This window comes from Acomys minous (genome assembly GCF_964271855.1).
Source record: "Acomys minous genome assembly, chromosome: 15".
In the NCBI taxonomy this organism is placed as follows: Eukaryota; Metazoa; Chordata; class Mammalia; order Rodentia; family Muridae; genus Acomys; species Acomys minous.
Genome location: NC_140497.1, coordinates 41,296,961 through 41,324,395, shown reverse-complemented (window position 1 = coordinate 41,324,395; position 27,435 = coordinate 41,296,961). Strand labels below are relative to the sequence as shown.

The 27,435-nt window shown below is 38.3% G+C and overlaps 1 protein-coding gene across 2 annotated transcripts in view; it reads left to right on the top strand.

Annotated features, from left to right (window-relative positions):
• The first annotated feature begins 19,677 nt into the window (after positions 1–19,677).
• Positions 19,678–27,435, top strand: part of NEIL3 (nei like DNA glycosylase 3) — a 49,600-nt gene continuing 41,842 nt past the window's right edge. Inside the window, exon 1 of one of the 2 annotated variants that reach the window (XM_084759685.1) lies at positions 19,678–19,963. In XM_084759685.1, the coding sequence (XP_084615811.1) occupies positions 19,808–19,963 (156 nt within the window). In that variant the 5' untranslated portion in view covers positions 19,678–19,807. Of the gene's footprint in view, positions 19,964–20,011; positions 20,129–27,435 lie in introns of those variants that run through there. The other variant, XM_084759686.1, reaches the window with a different exon arrangement.

The window sequence follows — 27,435 nt, the reverse complement described above, 5'->3', positions numbered from 1 at the left end:
AAATATATAACACAGAAAACTTAACGTTGCTATTTTACACTTTCTGTTTTCTACTTCGAAGCCAATCCCTTAGTGAATTCACAGATTATAATGAAAGTGGCTTTGTGATGAGATTAAGATCTCTAAAGACAGCTGGTTCTGTGCTGTCATATGACACTCTTGGCCATGTTTCCTCATGGTATGATGCAGCAAGAAGCCCTCACCACCTGCATTTGGCTTCCCCGGAACCCAGCACTATGACCTAAGTAACCCTATATACGTTATAACACAGCCCATGACACTCACAGTTGCAGCTTTTATGTCCTGGTCCTTATCTTACCTATTAGGATGATATTGGCAGGCTTGAATGCCTTGCTCAGCCTTGTTTTCAGTTTTCGTTGCTGACCGTTGTGATGGTGTCTGTTTTGGGGAAGGAGAGGTTGGGTAGATGGTGATATTTATTTTATGGGTATGGTTTGCCCTGCATATATGCATTTGTAGCACATTAATGCCTGGTGATCACAGAGACCAAAAGAGGGTTTCATATTCCTTACAATTGCAGTTCCAGATGGTTGTGAGACACTATATGGGGGTTGGAAATAAGACCTAGGTCCTCTTTAAAAGAAAGAAAGACTGAATCATTTCTCTATGCCTGATCCTGGCTTTTGTAGCAATTGGGAAAAACTATATCATATATATATATATATATATATATATATATATATATATATATATATGTATGTATGTATGTATTTTTGGTTATCTTATTGGGTTCTTTTACCTACTACCCTTCTCCATCCCAATCCCTTTCAAACCCCCAACACTAGGTAGGAGAGAAAGAATGACAGAGGAGAAAGTTGACATTGATTTCTTTAAACTCTTTCCTAAACATCAAGTTCCTTGGGTCAAGCCCAACCTCTGTCATCAGGCTATCTCTCACCAGACACCAGCAATTCAGCAAACAGCAAATGGCAACCAGCAACCAGTACATGCAATCAATAACCAACAAAGGTAGCGACAAGCAACCAGCAGCAGCAAGGACCACCAGCAGCAACAGCCAGGGCAGCAGCAGCAGCAGTGGGGTCAGCAGCAGCAGCTGTTCCACTTAGGGCTCTGGCATTGATACAACTCTGCAGAGTCTCTAGAATTTCAAATGTAAACTATCTGCAACTGGCAAAAAGTCACACCCCTCCTAGGACACTCTGAGGCAGCCCCATATTCCTCACCTGGGATTAAAACAAAAACGTAACTTCACAGAACATAACGGCCTTTTTTTTTTAAGAAACAAAAATTTTCACTACAATCATGATTATGTGATTTTAAAAGATAGGCTGGAGATTTTGGCTTAGCACACATGTAGAAAGAAGTTCAATTCCCAGTACACAACACACACACACACACACACACACTTACTCCCCTACACACGCAATGCTAATAACATACTATTACTACTTAATACGTAGCTTTCTATTTCAAAGCAAGCCCATTTTCCTTCACTGATCTATTTACTTGAAAGGTACTTTTAGATAGTCTTTTCTGATATGTTTCAGTCTCTCTCAGATTTTGCCATACAGTTGGTATCTTTTTTCCTACTATCATCATAGAAAAATACATGTGCCAAAAACAAAAGTTTGTTCTTGCCAAAGTCAATGTCTACGTGTCAAGAAAGTACATGGCTAATGAATAAAGCCAGGAATAGCTATAAACACAGAGTGCATCTCAAGGCACCAGGTGGGAAATGTAGGTTAAAGGTTAAAAAATGTGCAATAAGAAATGGCAGAGATTAATGAAGCAGATGTAAGCTTAGTTTTTTAGCATAAATACTTTTCACTCCTGAGAACAGGAAGAGGAAAAAGCAGTCAGATCCTTCACGTTAAATTCTGTGAAGAAAGACAACACACAGGAAAGATCTCCCAATCCCTTTTTAAGAGTATAATAAAGTTTCAGACCACCATAGATGGAATTATCAGGAATGAGGAAAATTACAGCACCTATGGAATAGAAGCTACACATAGTCGATAGCAATTACAACGTTCTTAGCGAACTGTCATTTAAATGGGCAGGAGCATTAAGCTCTAAAAAGCGTAGACTTTGAGAAGATAAGCATGTAACAGAAAAGCTAGCTCTGACTGTGTGACACCACGGGAGGCAGAGGCTTCTAAAACATATTCAGGAAGGAAATGCATAGCCTTTAGTACTTAGACATGGCGCAGGAAGAGAGTGAAGCTGGTATGCTTCAGTTCCAAACCACGAAAGCACTTGAGAAAGACATCAAATACAGCCACATATTAAAGTCTGCCACGGAGATGAAGAAGTGTTAGCGAGCAAGAAAGTTAGCGAAACTATCGTTTTGATGGAGGAGGATTCACTTATAAGGATGTAAGTGAGACAAACAAGGATACAAACATGTTCAGGAGAACAAATCTTACAGAATAAGAAGATATTCAGAGTTTACTTTCACTATATTAAAAGAACCTTGTACATAATATACTTTGAAGTAAACAATATACCTCACTCTTAAAGTCTCTGATTTTTCTAAGTACCTTCATTAGCCTAAGAAAGCAACTATTTTTCTTGAACAATAACCATTGTCCATAGAAGATATGAATCATTTTAGAATGCTTCAAGGTTAACTGAGTTCATTAAGAGTTAAATTTGTAACCTCCTCAATAACTATCATAACATATGTGAAGAAGGATATACAGTATTTACGTGATAATTTAAGACCCAGATTCCTTTGTAGTTTTAAATTTCACTACCTGTGAGACTAGCAATCCTCTCCTTTCTCTCTCTCTCTCTCTCTCTCTCTCTCTCTCTCTCTCTCTCTCTCTCTCTCTCTCTCTCTCTCTCTCTCTCTCTCCCTCTCACTCTTTGTTGTTTCATAGCTTTGTCTACGGAATGTATATACTAATTATTTCTTCAGAGGAATGACCGAAAGGTTAGATACAAAACACTTATTAGTATCCTCAGAAAATATAAGCACTAGTGCTTGATTTTTTCTTCCAAATCCTGATGGTCCTGGCAAACTTTTACTTCAGCAATATCATCACTGAGCTACATAACAAAAAAAAAATAGCACTTAGTAAGAGAGGAGTAAATGTATTAATGATGAAAAAAACTCAAGTTAAAAGTGGTAGCATCGGATTCCTTCAGGGAATGTTCACAGTATGAAATGCTTTAACTTGAGTTGGCTGACAGCAGTGGACAGTGTTGCTTGCAATCAGAGATAAGCTCAGTGGGAACAAAACATCTAATGATTGGGAAGCAGAAATAGGACAGTAAACATTATGCAGAATACAGTGCCGTGCCCCCTGTGGGCACGCAAAAATATAATCCACGGTGATTATGACAATGATGAACAGGACCAGGCCCTGCAATCAGTGTCTAGTGCCATTAAGGAAAAGGCATACCCTTGGGAAGAGGGATGCTCTTGCCTCTGTGACACTAGCAGAGGACATTTCCACACTCGGGGGTTACAGGGCAGCGATTTCAAGAGAACGGGGCTTTGAGAAGACAGAAAATAGCCTGTTTTGTGACCCAAATAAAATTCTGACAGTTTGTCATGAAGCCATTTTCAATTGCTGCCCTGAAACCTTATTTACATCTTTTTCTTAAAGCTCCATTTTAGGGATACTAAATTCTCCAAAGGGATGGGAGTGCTCTGCAAGTTATTTGTACCAGAAAGCTTAAAAGAAGTTGCTTTGGCTATCTAAGGTAAAGCTGGGGAAAGTTCTGTTTTCAAATATGGAACAGAAGAAAGGAGCAGACACGATACATAAATAAATGAATGGAATAAAAAGAACTGAGAGATATTTCTCTGTATCTTCTTTCTTTCCTTCTTCTCTCTCTCTACCCCTTCTCTCTCTCTCTCTCTCTCTCTCTCTCTCTCTCCCTCTCTCTCTCCTTCTTATTTTATTACAGTAAGCCTACAGCAGAAACCACTTGTCACTAAATGAGCTCATATTATATTGGGAGTGAGCAGCTATGTTCCCAGCCTAACACATAAATATATTCATCTCCTCCCATTCCTTTACCTTTAAGAGAAGCTAAGGCATACAGTCTTGCCAATATCACATAAGCAGACACACCAGAGAACAGCCTCCCTTCCCAGGAAAAGACAAAAAGACTAACTCTCTCTCTTTCTTCCTGTCTGGTTATGGGAATGGGATACTGAGACCGGAAGTGTCTACGCTGCAAACATGGACATCATCTTCATCTGCTCGGGCTGCTGTAACAAACACCTCTGTGTGGGTAATTTATAAGCAAGAGGTATTTCTTGCACTTGGATTTGGAGGCTGAGCCATCTAAGGTTCAGGATCAATCAGACTTTATATCTGGTACGACTTGGTCTTCAGAAGTGAAAACTTCTGTGTGGCCTGTCCAGGCAGAGGATGCAAGCTCCCTGGGGGCCTTAGCTATAGGGATAAATGACTCCTAAAAGTTTAATCATTAAAACAACACATTGGGGGCTAGAGAGATGGCTCAGCGGTTAAGAGCACCATCTACTCTTCCAGAGATCCTGAGTTCAATTCCCAGCAACCACATGGTGGCTCATAATCATCTATCATGAGATCTGGTTCCCTCTTCCGGTGTGCAAGTGTACATGTAGGCAGAGCACTGTATATGTAACAAATAAATAAATATTTTTTTAAAAAAACAACACATTGATAGGAATGCACTGAACACTGAGTTTCTACACATGAACTGGTAGGAGGGGATATTCAAACTAGCAAGCACAAGGGCTACATGGTATGATGGGACACAAGAGTCCTTCATGATTTCGTTTCCTGGATTGCCTATTGCTATACATGGTATCCATGAAAAAAACTAATCATTATTTTTGTTTAAGCCACTGATAGGCTTTCCATAGTTCAGAGGTAAATATGATTCATTATACCTACAGGAAATTCTATTGTGTACTGGTGTGATGTTTAAGTTAGGAAACAAAAAAACAAACAAAAAAAACAGAGACTTGGAAACCTTTCTGAGATGAGAGAAGCAGTCATGGAACACAAATTTTTACTTTGTCAAAATTCAGGTAGAAGGAGATTGCCCAGGAAAAAACAGATAGGAAGAATTCTGAAAAATCCAGAAATGCATGCATCTTTAATCATTTAACAAGTCACATGGAGTCAAAAATCTACCCAATGGAAACAGTGTTGTACAACTATGCGGATGGCCTTGAAAAATCTTTGTTTCTTTGTTTGTTTGCTTGTATGTTTGTTTTGGTTGAGACCAATATCTAGGTTTGTAGTCACAAGCTCACCTGAAATTGACCATTCCTACCAGGCTGACCTTGTACCCATGGCAACCTTAGCTGTTATCAGCCTCTCAAATGATTGTCTTGTCCTATTTTTTAAAAAAGATCCGCTGGGACGTAACTGAGAAAACTAAAGAGGAGCACATATTTGCTCCAAGTTCCTGCAGAGTAAAACTCAGCTCTTCCTGTGGTGAGATGCGGAGCCCCTCCACCGGGTCTCTACTAGCAGGCTACACTGCTTGCAATCCAGAACCCTTATTTGATTGACCTAAACCCTACCTTCTGCACTCAACTTGTCTTGACTTAGCAGTATTTTTTACAAAATGTATTTTCACTAGTGTTTTGGTCAAATTGTTTTCATCTTTTTCAATGTCCCATTTGATATTTAGAATGGAATTCTTTAATTTCCAAATGCTTAGGCATTCCTAGATGTTATTGATTTCTAATTTATTTCTGTTGCTACCAGTTAGCAATTTACAATATAAAACAAAGTAAATTTATTGAACATTTTACGACAGATGATTAATCTTAGAGATTGTGATATACACACTTGATGAAGGAGGTTAAAATCATCACTGCGCTTATCTCTTTCTTTTCCATTATTTCTACTATTTCTTGCATTGGATATTGTTTATTACCAATACATTCTATCACTTAGACTCAACTCTGAAGGCCATAGGAAGACTAAGGTAGGATTTGGCCTTGACTTTTTACCCAGCATTACTAATAGAGCATAGCCCTCTTAGCCTTTCTGTATGTGTGAGTAATTGAGCTTTTGCTATTGTTTTGGGGCACTCTGAAAGAATAACTATTCAGTACAAACTCTCAGGATGACATTATTCCGTGAGAGCTTCAGCTCTGTGCATTATGGCTACCTTGCGCACAGTCCATTTCTAATCAAGTAAAAGATGGTTGAGGATATGCGACTTACAAGATAACTAACAATCAAATGTCACAGGAAGATGCCCAGAATTCAGAATGGACACTGGTAAATCTTTTGAAGAACATATAGCTGCTTGGCCAATGTGTACTCCTTTTCGTCACTTAAAGAGCTAGCTCCCATGTATTTGCCATAACACAACAACTGAAAATGAAAACGCAAAGGACACTTACAAGCCTTGTTTTGCTCAAGGAGATTAGTTGATGCTCACCAGGGATTCCTCTGTAGCTCTGCCTTCCTGACCATCAGCCATTCCTTCTTGGGAATGAGAAGGGAGCTCGGGGAGGAATACTATTGTACAACTCTTCAGGACTCATGAGGAAGGAGGAGAAAATGCCAAAAGGCAACTTCAGCCCTCGGTACTCACAATAGGAAGCCATGATATCACTCTGGCCTATTCATGCCCTATGCTAATATATATGAAAAGGCCACCACAGTTGTGTTTCTAACACATTAGTTGAACATAACCCTAAATGATACCCAAAGAGAAAGTCCAAGGAAGTTTCTGAGTCCCCCAGAAGCCAGATCCAAACTTCTGCCTGACATCTATGTTTGCACATTTTCTACTCTGGAATCCTTTCCATAAATAACAAACTTTGTAAGTTACTGTGTAATCATGCCAAAAACTCTGTGTGGACTTATCTCCATTATGCGTCATTTTGGTAATCAGAAATCCTTCCAAGTGGTGCTTTTTTTCTCTCTCTCTCTCTCTCTTCAAAATATCATTATTTTTTTTTTCTAAAATGAAACACTAAGTTCAGACTAGACCAAGAAAGATTGTTGACTGCCCGTCTGTAAAACAATTCAACTTCCCACAGAATTTGAAAGACATTTCCAAGGTAAAATTTGTACAAAATTATTTTCCTATCTGGAATCCTCCCGAATGTGTTTCTGTCACTGCTTGGCTTTTCTGAGTTCATATTCTGCTGAGCCCTTTTCTCAGGGGCAGCTTTGAATTCCCATCATACACTGCTTATCCTTTTCCTATCAGGACCCACTCAGAAGCAAAATCTAACATGCATGTGCCGAGACATTAATCATCTGCTTATTATCAGGCTGTCAGATAAATGCCTACGAAGGCAAAGTTCCCCATTAAGGTAGACTACAATTCCAGTCAGCATTCAAGGATGTGGCTCTGGATGCCCTAGTTGAAAGTACCTGAAAGGATGAATGTACTTTCTTACCTTCAGCAGCCAAAATTAGAATGTGTGCTTGTCCCTGAAAGAGCCTAAAGCATGTGCATATTTACATGCATACCTGTGCACAATTGTGTGCAAGCATGAGCACAGAAAGTATGCATGCACGCACACACCTTAATATTTCCAATGAAAATCACTAGAACACAAAAGAAAGGAAAAAGCAGACGTTAGTATTAAGTAAATAAGGAAAATGTCTGGACTTTGAAAATGATAGAGGGGTTTGATTCTGATAAAGCTTTCAAACCCAAGATGTTAATACTGGAAAATACAGCCTATTAATTATGGTTTGGTCACTCTTTAAATTTGTGTCTAAGCCAATAACACTTTGATCAGAAATGCCAAGTAACCCTTGTTGAGGATGTGAACAAAGAGCCTGTGAACTTAGCCCAGCTTGCATAAGATGGAACATTTCAAAATACACTTCTTCCTTTGTAATGGATGTCAAGATCTCTACAAATCACATATGGCTGGCTTGTTCTGTTGACTTTGGCAGTTGATTAAAATTGCAGGTCTAGTTAGATGAGCAATAAGTGATCTTTTATGTGGTTGCTGAAACTGACTGTTCTGTTCCAGTAAGATTATCAGTCCATTTTACTACATTATTGCACTTGCATTTACTTTAAGACACTCTAAACAAGAGAGCGGACAAAATTGACTCCCAAGATCTCTCTATGCCTGCCACTTATATAAGTAGAGATGCCTATACGTCTAGCTGACAAGTTATCTCCCAGGTTTATACATGGGATGGAGAAAACTAACGCATGCCCAACTATCAGACAAGCTCACTATATTTGTACATGACCTTTAGTTAATGATATAACCTGCTCCTATATGGTCTGTCAAGCTCAGGATGGAGGATTTCTGCCTAAACTTTGCACATCCTTGAGTGCTTCGTGCTAGCAAGGGCCATCTGTTGCTGTCATTTCACAGCTGTCAATTTCATTGTTACCTTGCCTCAAATCATCAAGCTGGGCTTGAAATGTCTACAGACCGGATAATGTGGCATAATGACACAGCTCATGCGTTCTGTGTTTAAAACTCCAGGTCCACTCCTCAGCCTGTGTTCTCCTTTTCATCTCTATAGCATCCAGGAGGACTTCAGCTCAGTTTCTGTCAGGCGTCACCTCCTATTCTATCTTTCACTTCTACCTCTCCACACGACCTCCTGGCTCTAAAAACAGGCACAGAGTTTGTTTCTATCTTCAGAGTTTTCCAGCTATTCAGTACTTTTACGTCGCAAGCCTTCAAAATGGCAACGGGTCTGTGCAAAAATGATTCCAAACCTCTTATGCTCTGGTCCTTGGTCTAAAGCGCTTTAAATAAATATCGGCCAGAGATGCTAGTAGAAAGATATTCAGCTTTCGGGCCTGCAGCTTTTGCTCAGACAGGAGCTTCTCGCTAGCCTCTCCTCTCCATGGTCTAACTCAATCAGGGAGGATAAGAGTTGTTCCTTCACCTCCAGTGGGAATTCTTGTTACGAAGAGCAATTACTCTCGTATCTTCTTACTGAAGCAAATGCAGTCCCCATCAGAAATCTAATTTCTGAAGTGGTTCTTGCCCTCCGAGACCTGATGCTTGCTTTCTGAGACCTGTCCCTTTTTGTTTTCCAGCCCTCAACTCCATCCAACGTAGCTTATAGTGACACAGCTGTTTTCGCTGTGTGCATTAAAAATGTGGTAGGATTATAAGGGGAAAAAAAACAGCTTGGAAAATGGTTGAGAAGAACTATGAGAACGGCAACAGTGGCATGTGCACAAGGCACGATGTTCTCAACCCTTTCCAAATTGGCCAAGTACTATGAATTTTAAGTTCTGTTGTGAAACTCCAAAACTTATTTATCTTGTGATGAATTATAGAGAATATTTGACTGGATAAATCAGCTTCCTCCAGAAGATGCCTTTTGTTAATTAAATACCCGATGCTGGGCTAAAATAGAGTCTTTTTTATATTGACAGTGAAACTTTAAAAAGTAGATGATCTTTACCTTGTGAAAGGACTCCAAAACATGGACGGAAGGAAAAAAACAAGGAAGGAAGGAAGGAAGGAAGGAAGGAAGGAAGGAAGGAAGGAAGGACATAATTACAAGTTAATGCAGTCAACTCTTTCGGACGAAGGTTAGAGGCTTCATGCCAAAAGACTGCTGTCTGGTCCAGACTGATACTGCAAGTTCCAGAACACCTGTAATTTTGACAGCTCTAATGAGGAATTTCTATGACCTAATGTTTGATGACAGCAAAGAAGACTTACAGAACTCAGCAAGACAAAAGAGGCAAATTAGGAACAGCTGATGAGGTCATCTAGGGCAAGGTCCAAGAGAGAAGTCAGACAGGTTCCATCCCTTTTTTAACATCACTATCTTGACGTAGATGTTTTCACCAAACAAGCTGTTCCCCAAACATCTGTTCAAACGTTTGGTTGAGCCCCATTTTCAGTCTCATTTAATTCCCTTCCCCTTAGGTTCATGTGTTAAGAGTTCCTGTCTGCTAGCTTTTTGGTCTTATTAGTAGCCAAACATGTGAACCTATCTATCTAAAGAGTCCTTATTCTAAGTTACCATATTACTATAAACTCAGTCAAGTATGTAAGGAGCTCATTATGAATAAAACCTGGCATCCTATCACCCAGGAAATTACAGTTTTTAGAAGATCCAAATCAAACTCTGATTTTATTATAGTACAAAATAAATATTTCTGTCAGGAGTTGGCTAAATGGTGCACATTGAAAAATTTAAAACGCAACAACATAAAGATACCTTTTTACCAAGACTGTTGTTAAATACAGTGCAGAAGGCAGTGACCAACAAAATATGACAAGGAAAGTGATTACCAGTGATAAGAATTAGAAAGCAAAAAATAAAACTATTGTCATTTATAAATAATAAAATGAACTTCAGTGACTAACCAAGAGAATAACCAAGTCAGTGTATCACAAAAGTGGGGTAAATGAAATCACTAAACATAAGATAAAGTTTAAAAATATCATGGTACCGGATGACATCAAGTAAACCTCCAAAAGAGTTAAGCAACCAACAGTCCTACCCAGCTATGACCCCTATGAGGCACATCACTAACCCGCATGACATTATACTCTTCTGGGTACAATTGTGGCACATATGCTTTTGGTGGCAATAAACTGCTCTCTAATTAGACTTGGAAGCATAGTTAACTACTTAGTGCTAGCAAAATCATAGTTATTGTAGAAGAATAGAATTTTTACAACCTGGTTTTAAAGTATTAGTTCCCCTACCAATTAACAAATAAAACCTTAATATAAATGTTTATATATATTACCCTATTTGTGAATATATATGCATATACACATATATATTTTTCCTCCTCTTTAACAAGTAAGCCAAATGTTACTAAAGTGCTATTATAAATTCTGTATTTCATTATTTATAAGCTACAAGTGTGTACTTCACACCTCAAGTGCCTGAGCTCAAGTCTTGAAAACGCCCCTTACTATCTATGTGAATTTATATACAAGCTACTGCTTGGTTTAAGGCATCCCTTGGTCCCTACCTGCAGCACACTGCAGCAGGTAGGGACATTCAACATGTATTTAATACAACCATTATACACTCATTTATAATTATTTAACCCTACTACTACTACACTAGTTTAAACTAGTATGCCCCAACGAAAGGGCATATTAAAGGCCCAATCCTCAACTTGTTAAAATTGGATGATAATATTAACTTTAGAAAACAGGGCCTAAAGGGGGCTCTTAAGTCATTAAGATATATAACTGTGAAGGAGATGTGTGACTCTAGGCCCTTTTTCTTGCCAGTTCTCATAAGGATTCAAAGATAAGGATACATACAGGTTCGAAGGACCAGAGTTCAATTCCCACAACTCATATGGTGCTAACAACGATCTATAAGTCCAGTTCCAGAGAATCCAGTTCCCTCTTCTGGCCTCTGTGGGTACTACACACATGTGCATATACATGCAAACAAAACACACATGTGCATATACATGCAAACAAAACACCCATACACATAAACTAAATGTGAATAGATTTAAAAATATATATATGTGGAAGTGCTAATATTTTATCATGATCCTCAATTATGTGTAAATGTTTCACAATGGAAACCTATTGTAGTTAAACCTATGTAGTTAAAACCTGCTAAGATTCTAATAGAAAATAATATGCTACTCAAAATGTCAGTCTAAACCATGGAATAAGAAGAACCTAACACAATTTTAAAAAGCACACTGTATTCACTGACAAACATAAAAATTTGAAGTTAATCAAATGAAACTTAATAAAAGGAGACATATTAATGTGGTAAAACGATTAATTTTTCCTAAATTTATCTATAAATTTAATGTATTTATAATTAAAGTCTCATCAGAATTCAGTAGGAACTGGATGTGATTCTAAATATAATTTGAATGTTTAAATTGTCATGGAAAGCTAACCAATTTCAAGAAGAAAGACTAAAAGTGGAAACTCACTTTAAAAGATATCAAGACATGCTATAAGGCATCAGTAAGGGGGAAATGGCATAGATTAAACTGTGTGTAGTACAGCACGGCTGTAGTCTCAACTACTTGAGAGGCTGAGGCCATAGGAACACTTGCATGCACAAGTTCAAGATAGCTTGCTTAAGATAACCAGACTCCCTACCTGACCCCAGATCAAATGAAATAAATAAATTTAAAAGTAGCACAGAACTGGGATAGGGGCAGATAAATCTGATGAAACAAAAGAAAGTAACTGAATATATCATATATTTTTTATCTATGACACTATTTCTCTATCGCTATCTCTCTATATATACATATATATCATCATAGATAAAATGTCTAAATGTAGACATAAGTACATCGATCATATTTTCCTAGATTATGCTGCATTAACAACCTATCCTAAAATCTCAGTTGCTTGTGGCAATCAATACTATTTCTCAACCACAAATTTGTGATCAGAGGGGGAAAATGCACGTTTAGTTGAATAAAAGTTACCCAAGGGCCTGTCCTGACAACACACAGTAAACTCTGTTCTTCTTGATGAGGATATGACAACAACACGTTTACCACTTTTGTTGGGGGGAGGGAAATGACTTTTATTTAAAAATGTTTAAATTTGAAAGAAAGAAAGAAAAGAAAAGCCCTATCAGAAGAATTTGGCAACGTCAACTAGAATGAAAGTACCACAAACACAGATGACACAATACTCTGGAAAGGCTATATATGTCTGAGAATTTTTATATATTGGGGTACAAGGCAGAACTAGCAATGTTGATGCTGACTTTGCAAGTTGACAGCTACCACCTGGGCACCTCTGGTCTTCAGACATCAAAACCAGATTATCTGATGTTTTCTAACATTGGCAGTTTGCTCCAAACAAGGAAAGGCACTGTGCTGTTATTCTTTTGATCACCTAATGTTAAAAGTTTCTCTTGCTGTTTAGAAACTGGAGACTTTTCTGTAAGTACCATTGAAAACACCTATCCATAACGCTCACTGCTGACAATTTTCTTAGGTCAAAAATAAAACCCAGACGGCTTTGAGAAAGAACCGATGTTATGTGCTTGTAAATATAGTACAAGTAACTTGCATACAAGACATTCGCCCCAACCCATGCTATACTGTTGCCATTCTGGCTAGAAGTTTCCTCCAAGACCTTGAGAAGTTTCATAATCCAAAACATGTGAAAACGTAACACTTAGACGGGAGGTGAGGTGGTTTGAGTGAGAACATCCTCATAGGTTCCTATATTTAAACGCTTGGTCCCTAGTTGGTGGAACTGCTTTGAGAAGGATTAGGAAATGTGGCCTTATTAGAGGAGGCATGTCACTGGAGGTAGGCTTTGAGGTTTCAAAAGCCCACACCATGTCCCACGTCCTCTCTCTCTGTCTCCAATGTGGAGATAAGAGGTAAGCTACGCACCACCATGCCTAACTCTCTGCTCCCATGCTCCTACCAAGATGGCCATTGACTTACCCTCTGAAATTGTAAAAAAAAAAAAACAAAAACAAAAAACCCAATTAGGTGCTTTCCATTATAAGTGCCTTACTCATGGAGTTTCTTCAGAGCAAGAGAAAAATAACTAAGACAATTTTTCAGATGTCCTTAATTTCCATGAGAGGTTGATTAAAGACTTTCTTCTTTCCACCAAACGATGTGAGTTGTTGCTAAAACATTTGGTTGTTAGCCAGGGTAATGCAATTGATGTTGCAGAAAACTGTCTGGTTGACTACAGCTTGCCTGAGCAAATCCAAGTCTATAACCTTAAATAAGCTATGTTGTCTTTGTATGTCTCATTTCCTTCACTTGTGAGTGACAGTAGCAGTCTGATCACAGAGAATTGTGATGAGGATAAAAGGTCTGTTTGTGAAACATTTTGACTATTGCCTGTCACTAGGAATCAATAAGAATATGGGATAATTATCAGGAGAAGATGGGGAAATTTTGTATTAAAAATATCTTCAAACCGTTATGAATTCAGCATCACGATGGAAACTAAATCCTCCTGGCACTGGCAGCTATCCTTCCGGAAGACTAAGAAAACCCATATCCAAACTGCAGCTTCAGCTCATCACACAGCTGAGTGTTGTTCAGTATTTAGGTTTAGTACATCCAGTAAGTCGGCATTTCACATTAAGGAAGCATTGGCAATTTGTGAGTTAAGAAGCTCTGTACCTGCTCAAAAGCTTCATTAACTGTTATACCAAGAAAATGAACTTAACTTTCCGTATCCTAAATTCCCTATGATGCACCCACTAGTAATCTTTCCAATGTTATTCATCTCTTCCCTGCTTGACATTATTGCATTAATCACCGAGGCTCAACTCTATCACATCTTTTCCTACTTTAGCCTTGTTATGAATTCCCTTAGTTGACCTTTCTAACTTGCCTGGGGCTCCCACTTCTTAAGGCCACTCAATTCCCAGGTCTTTTTGAGCATTTTCCTTCAATGAATTCTCCTCGATCTATATCTTTTTCTGTATATAGAGTGACATGAGACCTTTTTTCCTTTCACTGAGTTTTTTTTTAAATGTTATTATCTCTAACCACCCTATAATGTTTTTACATGCAAGGGTTCAACTATGGAATTTTTTACCTCAGAGTACGGCTTCGTACCGCACAGAGAACACATTTGTGTGCCTTTTTGTTTTGTTTCTGCTTTTTGCTTTTTTGAGATAAAAATCTTACTATGCAATCGAGACTGGTTTCAAACTTCCTGTGTAGTTCAAACTGGCCTTCCATCTTGAATTCACAATCCTCTTGCCTTGGCTTCTAGTACTGAGATTATAGTCATATGTCATCACATCCAGTGTCAAACAAACATGCTTGGGAGAACGGAATAAGGAGACATTTCAAAGTAAATTTGACATTTATCTCTTTTTAGAAAATTCTTATGCCTATGCCATTTAAGAACTGTTTAAACCAGTACTGTGTACTTGCTGTATACTGATTGCTTGAGGCCGTAAAATAAGCTATCTTTCCTCATATGTCAGATATTTTTATATGATCAATGACTACGCTCTCTCTCTCTAAGTGTGAAATTCTGGTTTAAGTAAAATCAGAAAAAAAATTTAGTAGGTTTATCTACATTAGTGTGTGTGTGTGTGTGTGTGTGTGTGTGTGTGTGTGTGTGTGTGTGTTGTGCCTGCATGTATGTACACGCATGGAGGTCATGAAAGAGGTTCACATATGGAATTAGGGTTATGGATTGTGAGCGTCTATGTGGGTGCTGGGAATCAAACCTGGATCTTCTGCAAGAACAAGACTTGCTCTTAAACACTGAACTATTTCTCAAGCCTTCCATTCTCTTTGTTTTTAAAAAAATGTTCAAAGTCATGGTTGCTTGACTTTATGCTGGAGCAGAGTATCATGGTGGCAACAGTGTGTGGAGGAGGCTTTTACCCAATATTCACAGGAAGCAGAATGGAGCCAAGAGGCAACCAGGGCAACATATGTCTTGCAAGACAAATTCTCTATGACCCACTACCTACTAATTTCTATGGCTTCCCAGTAGTCTTTTCAACTTTTAATCCATTAATGAATTAAGTTATTGATTAGATCATAGCCCTATGATCTAGAATTTCCCTCACAGACAGATTTAGAGATGAACTTTTCTAATTTCTTAGGCAGTTCTTAATCCAACCAAGCAAACTATCAAATATTATCATCATAATCAATTTCTTTATTTGTAAAATAGTAACGATATCTATTCTGACTATGCTGTAAAGTTATTATACAGATAAATTCATATAAAATGATATATGCAAATAGTTGATCTTATTATTGGTCTTGTGTCCTGAGGAATAAGCCAAGGTTATTGGTTTGCTGACCTAGTAAAGCAAGGATATTAAAGGATAACTTTGTATATTATCTAATTTCAATAACACTTATTTTATAAATCGCTTCCAAAACATTAAATTTTATTTCAAATAAATAATATTAAATATATAAAATATATATAACTTACATAAAAAGTATTTTGTGAAATAAATCCAAATGTTTTTAAATTTTGTATTTGTTGAATGTCTATCATGTGCCAAAGACTATCATAGGGCTATGAAAACAAAGCAAAAAAAAATGAGTAGGATGTTCACCTGTTACCAAGGAATGAGAGTCTATTTTTATGAAAGCCCACTGTAAACACAAATGAATATAAAGATGTTTTGGTGAATTCTCTAAAGGACCAATTACATAACATAGATTCATACTAACTGTATCTGGATAGATTTTAAGAGAAGATCATATAACCTTCTTTGAAATTTGGGGGAATGGCATTAAACTAGGATGAAAAGGAAGGTTTTTAAAAAAGGAAACCGGCAAACCATTACAATATCCAGGTATTTATGGTGCATAACTGTAGCACTTAGGCCTTAAAGAAGGATCATCAACAGATTGGAGCCAACCTGGGCTACATAGCAAGAATGAGAAGATTGACCATAAATGCACACAATACCTTCCAGTAGCTCATATATAAGGAAGTCCAAGAGAAAAGCATTTGCTTTTAACTGCTTGACTTCCTATATTGTTGGCCAGTTCATCTACTCTTCTGCTGTTACTGCCACTGCTGCTGCTGCCATCCTTCACTGAACCAAGGTTCTTTGGGCTTCCAATACAGACGTAAGCCAATGGCTGCATGGGACTCCTGCAAGTCATCAGCATCTGATTGGGAGTACTGAAGTATCCAGCCTCACCCTGGCCTGAAAAGCTAAAGGGCTCTTGGTCTCTTCAGTAGAGACAGAAATTGTTGGACTACTTATTCTGTATTGTAAATCCATTTTATAAAAAGATTCTTAATTTATTATTTATACAGCGTTCTGTTTGCATGTACACCTGTAAACCAGAAGAGAACATCAGATCTCGTTATAGATGGTTGTTTGCCACCATATGGTTGCTGGGAATTGAACTCAGGACGTTTGGAAGAGCAGAAGGTGCTCATAACCTCTGAGCCATCTGTCCAGCCCGTGATTCCATTTTTAATATAGTCATACTATTGTTTCTATTCCTGAATAGATAATAGATAGAGTAGGTGATATACAGACAGACAGACAGATAGGTAAATGATAAGCAGACAGACAAACAGTCAGATTGACAGACAGATAGATATGTAGAAAAAAGTTAGAATTACTACAGAAAAGAAGAAACAGAAAGTACAAAGTATTCTGGTAACATAAAGTAGATATGAATGCCTCCACTTTACTGAGTTTTCCCAGAATGCAAAATAATAAGGAATGTTTACAGCAAAGCATCTCTATCCATTTTCTGTCGATACAATACAAAATGTTTAGGACTGGCTACTTATAAAAAATCGTGAACTTGGATGATAATTCTGAGGGGTAGGTCAGATGACTACATCTACTGAGGGCTTCCTTTTATGTCATAACATGAAAGATGAGGTTATGTATTTGACATATGTGCAAAAGTGCCAAGAAAACGTCAGCGAAGATATCAGGCTCAATTATAACAATTAGGGTTCTGATATCTTTACACCTACTTATAGTGTGTGTGTGTGTGTGTGTGTGTGTGTGTGTGTCTGTCTGTCTGTCTGTCTGTCTGTCTATGTCTCTGTCAGTGGGTTAGTGCATGCCACAGTCTCATGCGAGGGACACCCAGAGGGAGAGTCTTTCCACTACATGGGTTTGAGGCATTGAATTCAGGTCATTAAGTCTGGTTTCAAGTGCCTTTACTCTCTGAGACACCTTGCTGACCCAATAACTGGGTTTGTAAAAAAAGAAAGAAAGAAAGAAAGAAAAGAAAAAAAAATAATCCCAAGAGAGTCAGAACTTCTGACTGAACAGTAATTCATTTTAAAATTCTACGCCCAACCCTTAAGTGGCTTGGATCTTGGGGTGGTTTGAATGAAAATACCCATACACAGCACACTATTAGGAGGTGTGGACTTACATTGGAGTAGGTGTGGCCTTATTGGAGGAAGTGTGTCACTGGGGGTTGACTTTGATGTTTCAGATGCTCAAACCACGCCCAGTACCCCCCTCTCTCTCTCCATGCTGCCAGAGGACCCAAACGCAGAACTCCAAATTACTTCTCCAGCACCCTGTCTGCCTGCATGTCACCATGCTTCCCTCCATGCTGATAATGGACTGAACCTCTGAAGTGTAAGCCAGCCCTGAATTAAATGCTTGCTTTCCTTTATTAGAGTTGCCTTGGTCGTGGTGTCCCTGCACAGCAATAAAAACCCTAAAGGAGACCTCAACAAGCTTGCCTTGTGAAACAGGGCTGCCCCTCAGCTGAGTTTTAGAAAATTCAAGCCACCTTTCAAACAACAACAACAACAACAACAGTCATTATTTACCGTACAGCTGAAGAGAATGAGTTTTAGAGAAATTTAATGACATGAATAAAGTCATCAGGAAAAAATATGTAGAGAATAGGAAATAATGAGGGAGATTATTCTGGTAACAATATGAAAAAGAAATTACAGGGGCAAGGCAATTCAGAGACTACTGACATAGTCTAGATTACAGAGCATTTCTTCATGGTGATGAAGAGTTCGTGACTGAAGGGGCTAGTATGGTGTCAATGTATGTCCTTCCTCTAAAATGCAGGGTGGAATTACCTCTCAGTGTGGCCTTTACACAGTGATTCTACATGGATGTGGTTATGTACTCTTATTTTAGGCTTTCACAGAGAGAGTGTGTTAGGATACAGAATACAACATCCCACTCCGCTCTGAAGGCTCTGTGCCAGTCATATCACCACCCTGCAAACAGAAGCCGACTTCACCGGACAAGGAACCTATTGCCACCTTGACCTTGAAAATCTCAGCCTCTGGAATTATGGGAAGATGGTTTTCGGTTCGTTATAAGGCAGATTCAGGTATTTTGTTATGGCAGCACAAAATGGAGCCAGGAACATGAGGAGGCACTCAGTGGCTCTCATCCTTCCTAATGCTGGCACTGGTTAACATAGCTCCTCATGTTGTGGTGACCCCTAACCATAAAATTATTTTCCGTGCTACTTCGTAAGTGTAATTTTGCTAGTTATGAATTGCAACGCAGACATCTGTGTTTTCCAATGGTCTTAGGCAACCCCCCGTGAAAGGGTTGCTGAACCGCTGCTAGGTAATAAATTGGACGGCAGCTTTCTTGTTGTTTTCTCTCTTATATCGGTTACCATACTAGGGGAACAGCTAAGCAGGTCTAAGGCAAGGGCCCCAAGGCTTCCTGCTACCCGCCCATGTAAATGAACCCTCTTGGAAGCGGCTCCCCATAGCTACAATCCAACTTACACTGTAACATTAGAGAGCCGTGGAGCTAGAACCACTCAGCTAGACTTTGCTAACTTCGGATTCACAGAAACTTTCAAATAGCAAATGATATCATTCGTTAGATAACAATAAACAACACAAAGGTGAAAGTGAAAAGGCCGTTTCTGATTCTTCTTCATCAAAGGACAGAGGTCAGAACTGAATTTGAGTAAACTAGAGAGTCCAGAGTCCAGATAGTCCTGAGTCTGATGTAGACAACTTTAACCAGTCATCATTCCCCACCAGAAAGCTATTAGACAAACCTCCACATATATTTTTCTACTTGAACTGCGGTATAGCGCTGAGCTTTTACGAACCCACAAACTGACGTTTTAAATGTGCTATATTTCACCACAAAAAGCATAGGCCGAGTAGCTCGAGTCCCCTGCGTTCTCTTACTTTAAGCCTGGTTCTGTGAACTCCTTTCACTGTGCACAGGAAGACAGGAGGACGATTGCGTGACCCCTAGCGCCGCTAGCCGAGCTTGGGGCGGAGTCAGCATGACCTGGGCGGGTCCTGGCTGCAAATGAGCGGGGCCTGGGCGGGGCCCGGGCGGAACCTGGGCGGGGCCCGGGCGGGGCGGCGAGCGCGGGAGATTTGAACTTTAGGCGCAGTCTGTGTCAGCAGGAAAGTGCAGTCGCTGGGTTGTTTTTCAGTCAGGCCTTGTAACTAACTCTGAGGACAGAAATGGTGGAAGGGCCAGGTTGTACACTGAATGGAGAGAAGATTCGGGCGCGAGTGCTACCGGGTCAGGCAGTGACTGGCGTGCGGGGAAGAGCTCTGCAGAGCCTCATGGGCCCAGCGTTGCCCTCAGCAGCCTCCCAAGCTGGCGTCTCTTCCCAGGTGAGTTTGTCTGACGCCTGCGTGGAGCCTGCAGCGGGGAGAAGCAGTTTCTGGGCTCCTTAGCATCTCTGTCTACTCTAGGCCCCGTGTCCTGGGGCCTGTGTTTCCCAATGTTTTTTGGTTACCTAAGAAGTCAGCCCTAGCCAGAAGAGGTCTCCATAGAAGGTATTTTATTATAACTCTGTAAGTCAGCAAAAGATGTTTTCTGATGTGTACCTTCTACTTTCACTGACAATGTCATCAGCTCTATGCGACGTCCGGTGTGTTTTTCTTTTCACATCGAAGACTGAACTTCTAACAAAGTTCAAGCCTTTTGCTTGCCTAAAACTCTGCAGTTGATAAGTAATATATAAAAATACACGTGGAAAATTTAGTACTAAATTCTCACCCAGCTGAATATTGCCATCTAAGGAAGGTACAGTAAAACCTAGTTCTGGTTTTCTTAAGTGAATTTATTTCTTTTTAAAGTAAATTGTAGCGGAGTTACTTGTGACTCGACCATACATTGCAGATGGCTGGATAGTCATTTGGTAAGAACTTAGGAGTACACTAAAAACATTCTGATTAAACTATCATGCTTTTAAAGCCCTTTAGATGTATGGTTGATTATATTTTGTGGATACATGCAATATTGTCCTGAACTTTAATTTCTCTCCCAAAGCTTCCTCATAGTCTTAGTCTAGGAAAGAAGTAGTTTGCTATTAAATTATCATGTGCTCCCAACTTGAAAGAAACAAGGAAAATTATGTTCAAGCTAAGGAGAAAAAAAAAGTTTAGATCTTTTAACAGTTGTGCTTCTATTTATTTTGACTTGATATGTCATCAAGTGTTCTGTATTCTTTTTTAATTATCATATTTCTCAAATTATTTTAGAACACTGTAGAGTTATATGTTAATGGTTTCTCTAAAGTCTTAGTGTTGGTGAAGATCACTCATTCAGCAAAATTTTGAATACTCTCAAACTACAGGGGAAGTGAAAATAAGTTTGTCTTTTGATTATAGTTGCGGAAATGCACAGACATTCAATAAAAGGTAACATAAATAATTACAAATTGATGTGTTTTCAGAGGAAGTATGTGGCTGTCTCTTAGGACATACAAAGAGACCAGAGAAGTCTCTCCTTGGAAGGGACAAAGCTGACATATAAAGGGGTTGTAGGACATCTAATGTCCCTGGCACGAAGGTGGGCCATTTATGCAGATACACAACATTCAAGAGCCTGAAAGAAAATCAGTGTGTATGTAAAAGAATGAGAGAAGATGGCAGTTTGATATTAAAGTCGATAGGCAGATTGTATAAAACTCCATTTAGCACAATTGAGACTTAGATTTTTTTTTTTTTAGTTTAATTTTATTTTTGTGTGTACTTGTATGTGTGAGTGAATGTGCTTGTGTGTGTGCCACAGCAAGTGTGGAAGTCAGGACAACTGGCAAGGTTGGTTCTTCTACCTAGTGTGAGTTCCAGGGACCAAACCAAACTCTCATCTTTAGCCCTAATGGCAGATGCCTTTAACTGCTGAGCCATCTCAAATGCTTCACATTGGGGACTTTATCTTAGGCATCATGAGGAACCTTGAGGAAGCCAGCCACTATTTTAGAAGTAAAAACTAGTATTTGACAATGCCTAAGATATGAACATCCTATTGATGCATTGATTTATATCATTCAATAACAATGTTTTGTGATATACTCCTTTCTAGTTGCTGGTGAAATAAAACCTCTTTTGTTTCTTATAAAAATATTTATAAAAATAAATTTCCTGTTGCAAGAAACCAAGATTATGTTTTTAATAATCACCTCATTGGTGTTTAGACAAAGTAGTATTAACAGTTCATTTAAAGTTCATTTTGATTATCTGTGGCAAAACATGAAGTACAGTTTAGTCACGAGAAAGAATAATATTACTGTAAAGATAAACTCGATGCTACGGAAAAGGAACATGATGGCTCAAGGTGAGTTTAAATCACTTGAACACTATCACATGGTGTAAGATGTAGGGCCAAGGTTTGATATCCCTTCAGCCTCTGAAGCCAACACTTTTATGTGTGTTATAGCTACTCTCAGTAATAAAAGATTCAGTAATAGACTAGTTAATGCAATGGCACACCATAAGGCCCTGTACGTGATAGCGATTTCTTATTAACTGAAGAAGTGTGACCTTGGGTTTTGGCGGTGTCCTCCATCATTTACATTTTGTTCACCTCAGTCAATTATCTGCTCTGATAATTCCCTTCATTCTTGTGTTCAGATGGCACCAAAGGGTGCATCTTGATAACCTAATATAAGTGCTTCTTTAATGGTTGAGCAATGATTAGAGTCACTTGGCAACACTACTCACTAAGCTATGTTCCACAAATAAATAGCCCTGCATTTAAAGCTATTATGGATAATGCCTTAATAGAAAGAAGAGCTAATTATCGGAAAAGAGCCCTGTGATTAGAATGAAGGATCTGCTTCTATTGACATTGGATTGAAAATCAATATGGAATTAATAATGTGGCTTTCAGTGGATTTCTAAATACTCTGTTGTGACTTCACTTTCTGGGTCTTTGATCTAAAAAGCATAATAATAACCCGGGTAAATATCAGCAGTCTCTTGCACTTGAGAGGGATGTTGGATCTATACTAAATTTCATTAAAATATGGACCATTGTCACAAACTTCTGGCAAGATCATTATTGTGATAGATGATCCCCATTTTTTTAGGCATATATGCCAAAGAGCTACAGCTATTTAATGTTTCTACTACTGGCCTGAAATGATTAGTTTTCTCAGAGCAGCCTTTAAAAGTAATTGCACGCTGTATTCTTTACAGTACAACAAATATGAAAAATAACAATGGAGGACTAAAGAAATATTAAGTGGTCGTTTAAAATAAAAGTTTCAAACTTCAGATAAGCATTATTCCAAAAAAACCAAACATAAAATATCTTACCTCAGAGTGAAATACATACTCTGTTTATCACACAGCATTCGTCTTTGTTCTAGGTTCAAGTCCATAGAAAACCCACTCATTCCTCTTCTTCTGTGACTACTGGTCCTTATTTTGAGGAAGCCTCCCTGTAGATGATCTTGGCATCTGTCAATCATCCCCACACGGTGTCACTTCTCTAAGTTGTGGCCCACTGTCTTGTAAGCTTAAAAAAAAAAAAAAAAATCAAGCAAGTGTGTGAGCACGTCCTGTCGGTCAACCCTTGCTGGAGTTTGTGGCCCCTCTGGTAGGAAACAATATCAGAATGTAAATGAACATGTTCTCACTAATGAGCTTTAAAGAGTCCATCCTCCAATTTTAATTGTTGGGTGGGTACGGCATTTCAGTGAAATCAGTGTGTAATCTGCATGCGTTTCCAATCGCCTTTCACAAAAAAAAAAAAAAAAAAAAAAAAAAAATGAAGCAGTCTATTTATAAGCATTCATCACTTTGAAGCATGCACTGCTTGTTCCGATGATTCCTATAATACGTTACCTACATTTAATCATCTATATGATACTTTAGATTCTCAAGAACAAACTAGGCATTGAAATATGAATGGATAGAGAAAAGCAAAGCTTTGAATAATATAAAATGCCTAAGTATTTTTTTTTTAAAGTCTTCTAGGGCCTCTTATTATGACCACATGAACCTTTAGTTGTACATGTCACTTGGAGACATGCACTATGTCAAAGTACAAAAGCCCCATAGCAAAAGTTTCCCCCTTGTTCAAAGTAGAAAAAAAATTATAGATGTTCTTGCCTTTTATTTGAAAGAATGAGCTAATTAAATATCCAAATGGGTTCCCTATAACTTTTATAGAGCATGCATCGTATAGTTCTTGCCTTTTACATGGATACTGATAATGACTTTTCCAGAGACTCAAGGTCATTACTATTAGCACTCACATGGACTCAGGAAATGATCCTATTATTTTCTACAGATGAGGGTTCTGAGATGTCCGTGTCTGCTGTAGCTTTGACCCAACATTGTTCCAGATGCTGCAAAGAATATCCAGCCATCTCTACTTTTGTTACATCCTCATCTGGAGATGCTTATGTGCACATCTTACTTTATTTGGTCAAGGTTAAGTTAGGGGACCTAAAAACTCTTAGCTTAGTATTTAACAAACTAAACATTCTTGTGATTGCTCCTTTTTTTCCTGGAGCACAGCTTTCTCAGCAGACTCAATTATATTAGAATATATAAGAACTCCCCCGTCTGTTATGAAGAGTATGTGATCTCTTGATCTCATCAGGCGAGGTACAGGCTCCACAAAAGTCCTTAAGGGTATAGAACACATTTTCACGTGTGGTCCTAACGGCATTATTTTGGATCTTAGGAATTATCTTTGAGATTAGGGGTTTTGAGGGGTTAGATCGATAGACAAGTGACCTATAATTTTAAAACGTGTATTATTGAGACTATGAAAGTGAATAGGACGTTCTATGCAGCAACAATATGCAACTGAATGAGAGTCAAAACATTTGTCTAGGAAAAAGTCTTATTCTGCCCTGCAAAGTTCATCTTCCTGGTTCACCCACGGATAGGCGAGATAAATGGTAATCAGCACAATAAATCATGTGCTGTCTCTGAAAATATATGTTGTTTTGAAGATTTCATATTATTAAGCCACTGGAAAATGGGGAGGTGAACCCTACTCAATCATACTTACAATTGTGGCAAAGGAGATTTTCATCTCTATTTCAGACAGAGAAAGAAAAGGTTCAAATGTTCAAATAACACAGTAACAGGATTATAAGGGTCAACATGAGAAAGTCAAGTACGTATTGGGCAATTGTGTCTAGTTATAGCCAAGATAATAGCCTTCTGGAAATTAATTTTTGAATTTGTCTGGGCAGTAGAAGCTTATAGAATGAGGTGATAACCTTAGATTCCACAGCAGGACAAGCGAATATCTTGTAAATATCTTGGGTTTATTGCAAAAGCCTTGCCCAGGATATATGCAGGAAGCTCATAAAATGAGATGATGCAGAAAAAGCAGTGAAAAGTCTATGAAGGTCCTTGTTATACGTACGTCAATCAGGGCTGAAATTTTTATTTTGTCCCAGGTGTTATGTGTACTTGATTATTAAAAAAAAAAAAAAAAAGACACTGTCTTAGGAATCAGTTGTCTTGGGTAAAGCACCTGCATAATTGATAACCCTAATTTAACCCATATAATTTTCCCTCAAAAATGAAGTATCTGAGTATACTTTTTAAAGCTGTTGTTTGGATGCCAAACAGACCTGTAAGAAAGATGGAGGCGTAGTATTATGGGGTTCTTTGAGATTAGTTGCTAACCATGACTGGAAAAGGTCCACTGGAGCATAAAGTTCTCTTAGCCTTATGGGAAAGTAGAGGAAGTAGGAACAGACCTTTACTTCCATAGAGCAGAGAGTAATGAGAATTGTGTTCCTTCTCCTGCAGATAATTAGGAAATAAATGGTTTTTTCTTTTCTTTTTTTGTCAAGAAATTTTGGTTATGGTAATTGTAAAAAGGGCATGGTGGGAGAGACAGTAGTCCTAAATTTTAAATGCAATCCTGGATTTAGGAGGGAAGGGACAAAGGGCCCATTTAATTCCAAGAATGTTACAAATATCCTCAAACATTGTAGAAAACCTTTGGGGATATTAGCTAAACATAGTCACTGTCCCCAGGGAACTTATATACACAGGGGAGAAATACAAGTCACAGATACATAATAATGCAGTATATAAGTACCATGGCAGTAGCTAAGAAAACCTCTGCTAAGTGTGGCCAAGAGAAAGCCTCAAGATTACTCAGCTCCTCACACAGGCAACTACGAAAATGTAAGAGCCAGGGAGGTTTGCGTGTGTGTGTGTGTGTGTGTGTGTGTGTGTGTGTGTGTGTGTGTGTGAGAGAGAGAGAGAGAGTGAGAGAGAGAGAGAGAGAGAGAGAGAGAGAGAGAGAGAGAGAGAGTGCATGTGCATATTATACATATGTATATGTATATATATGTGTGTATATATGTGTGTCTATATATATGTATATACATATATTTATATATATGGAACTATATAAAAATTTTACTTAATTCCCAAATACCTCATCAGGTTAAAAAAAAGCCAGTTCTTTAAAACACTGAAGCTAAGGTCACACAGCATCTGTGGCTGGATGACTTTTTGCTGTGCTGAAGTCATTTGATTGTTTCAGGTCATTGTTTTTCCATAAATAAATAGTTCCCACATCTCTGCTCATTCCTCTGCCTGCCCTTCTGGTACCACTTACGTTATACTTTCGATGTTCATTGGGTCATAAACATTCTTTTCAACCTTGTAGAACCCTTAATTTCATAATAGTTTTCTATTTTTCTTTGATGTCGTAATGGATATTGTTTTTAGCTATGGAAAATAGGATAAAATACCAATAGAGCAAATGAGACATGTATTATACCTTTAAGGATTTTGTTTGAGGCTCTCTGAGGCTCTCTCAGCCACACAGCATATTTCACTTTTCACTGACAGCTGTGTGAAGATATATAATGGTCTCATGCATTTTAAGTATATTGGCCTTTATATTTTTGGATTCCCTCCTCCTAGGCACAACAGAATTGATTTGCAAGGGGATATGGTCTCCTCCAAGTTATTAATAAGCTTGTGGTCCAGTGATCATAAAGGTTTGAAGGACAGCCCACCAAAGCTTTGCTTTATAATACTAAATGGTCAAAATTTTCATGTTTAGATATTTCTACAATTTCTGATAGTGAATAATAGCTGTACTGATTGATGCTCTAAGAAAATCCTTGCTGTCTTGAGTGATTACAGTGTGTGTGTGTGTGTGTGTGTATGTGTGTGTGTGTGTGTGTGTCTGTGTGTGTGTGTGTGTGTGTCTGTGTGTGTAGGGGTACAGGGCAAACAATTTGTTAAAATCAACTCCTGAGTGTGACGTTTTTAATGTGTTCTTTATAGACTGTACATGGAACCATATTTTCTTCCTTGTATGCTCTGTATAGTCATTTAGCACATGGTTAGAAATTATCTGAGAAAAATCTAGAATAGTTATCAATGTGAAAGTGATTTGAATCTCCTCCTAACATGTATAATTGAAGCCCTGGATATTTTAATGTTGGGGCAAAAATTCAGACTTCCATTAAAACTCCTATCTACTCTTTATTTATGTATTTTTTTAGGTTGCTTTTGTAGTATATGCCATATGATAGTTTAGCATTAAAAGGTACCAAAAATTAGATGTGAGTTTTACTTGTAAATATTTTGGGATTCTCCAATTACACCCATTAACAGAGATACATTGCTGCTGAGTTTAAATTTCAGTGTTCTGACATTAAGTCAGTTGTTGGTATAAGGTATAAAACACCTGTCAGACCCTGGCCTGGCTTTCAGAATCTGTAAGATAAAAGCAAACAAACAAAACAAAGAAAACATCAGGAGAGTTACCATGTGGGTAAGCACAAACTAAGTAGTGCACTGAGAGCATTTTCTTTCAGTGACATTAGGGCTATGGACTGATGAGATGGAGC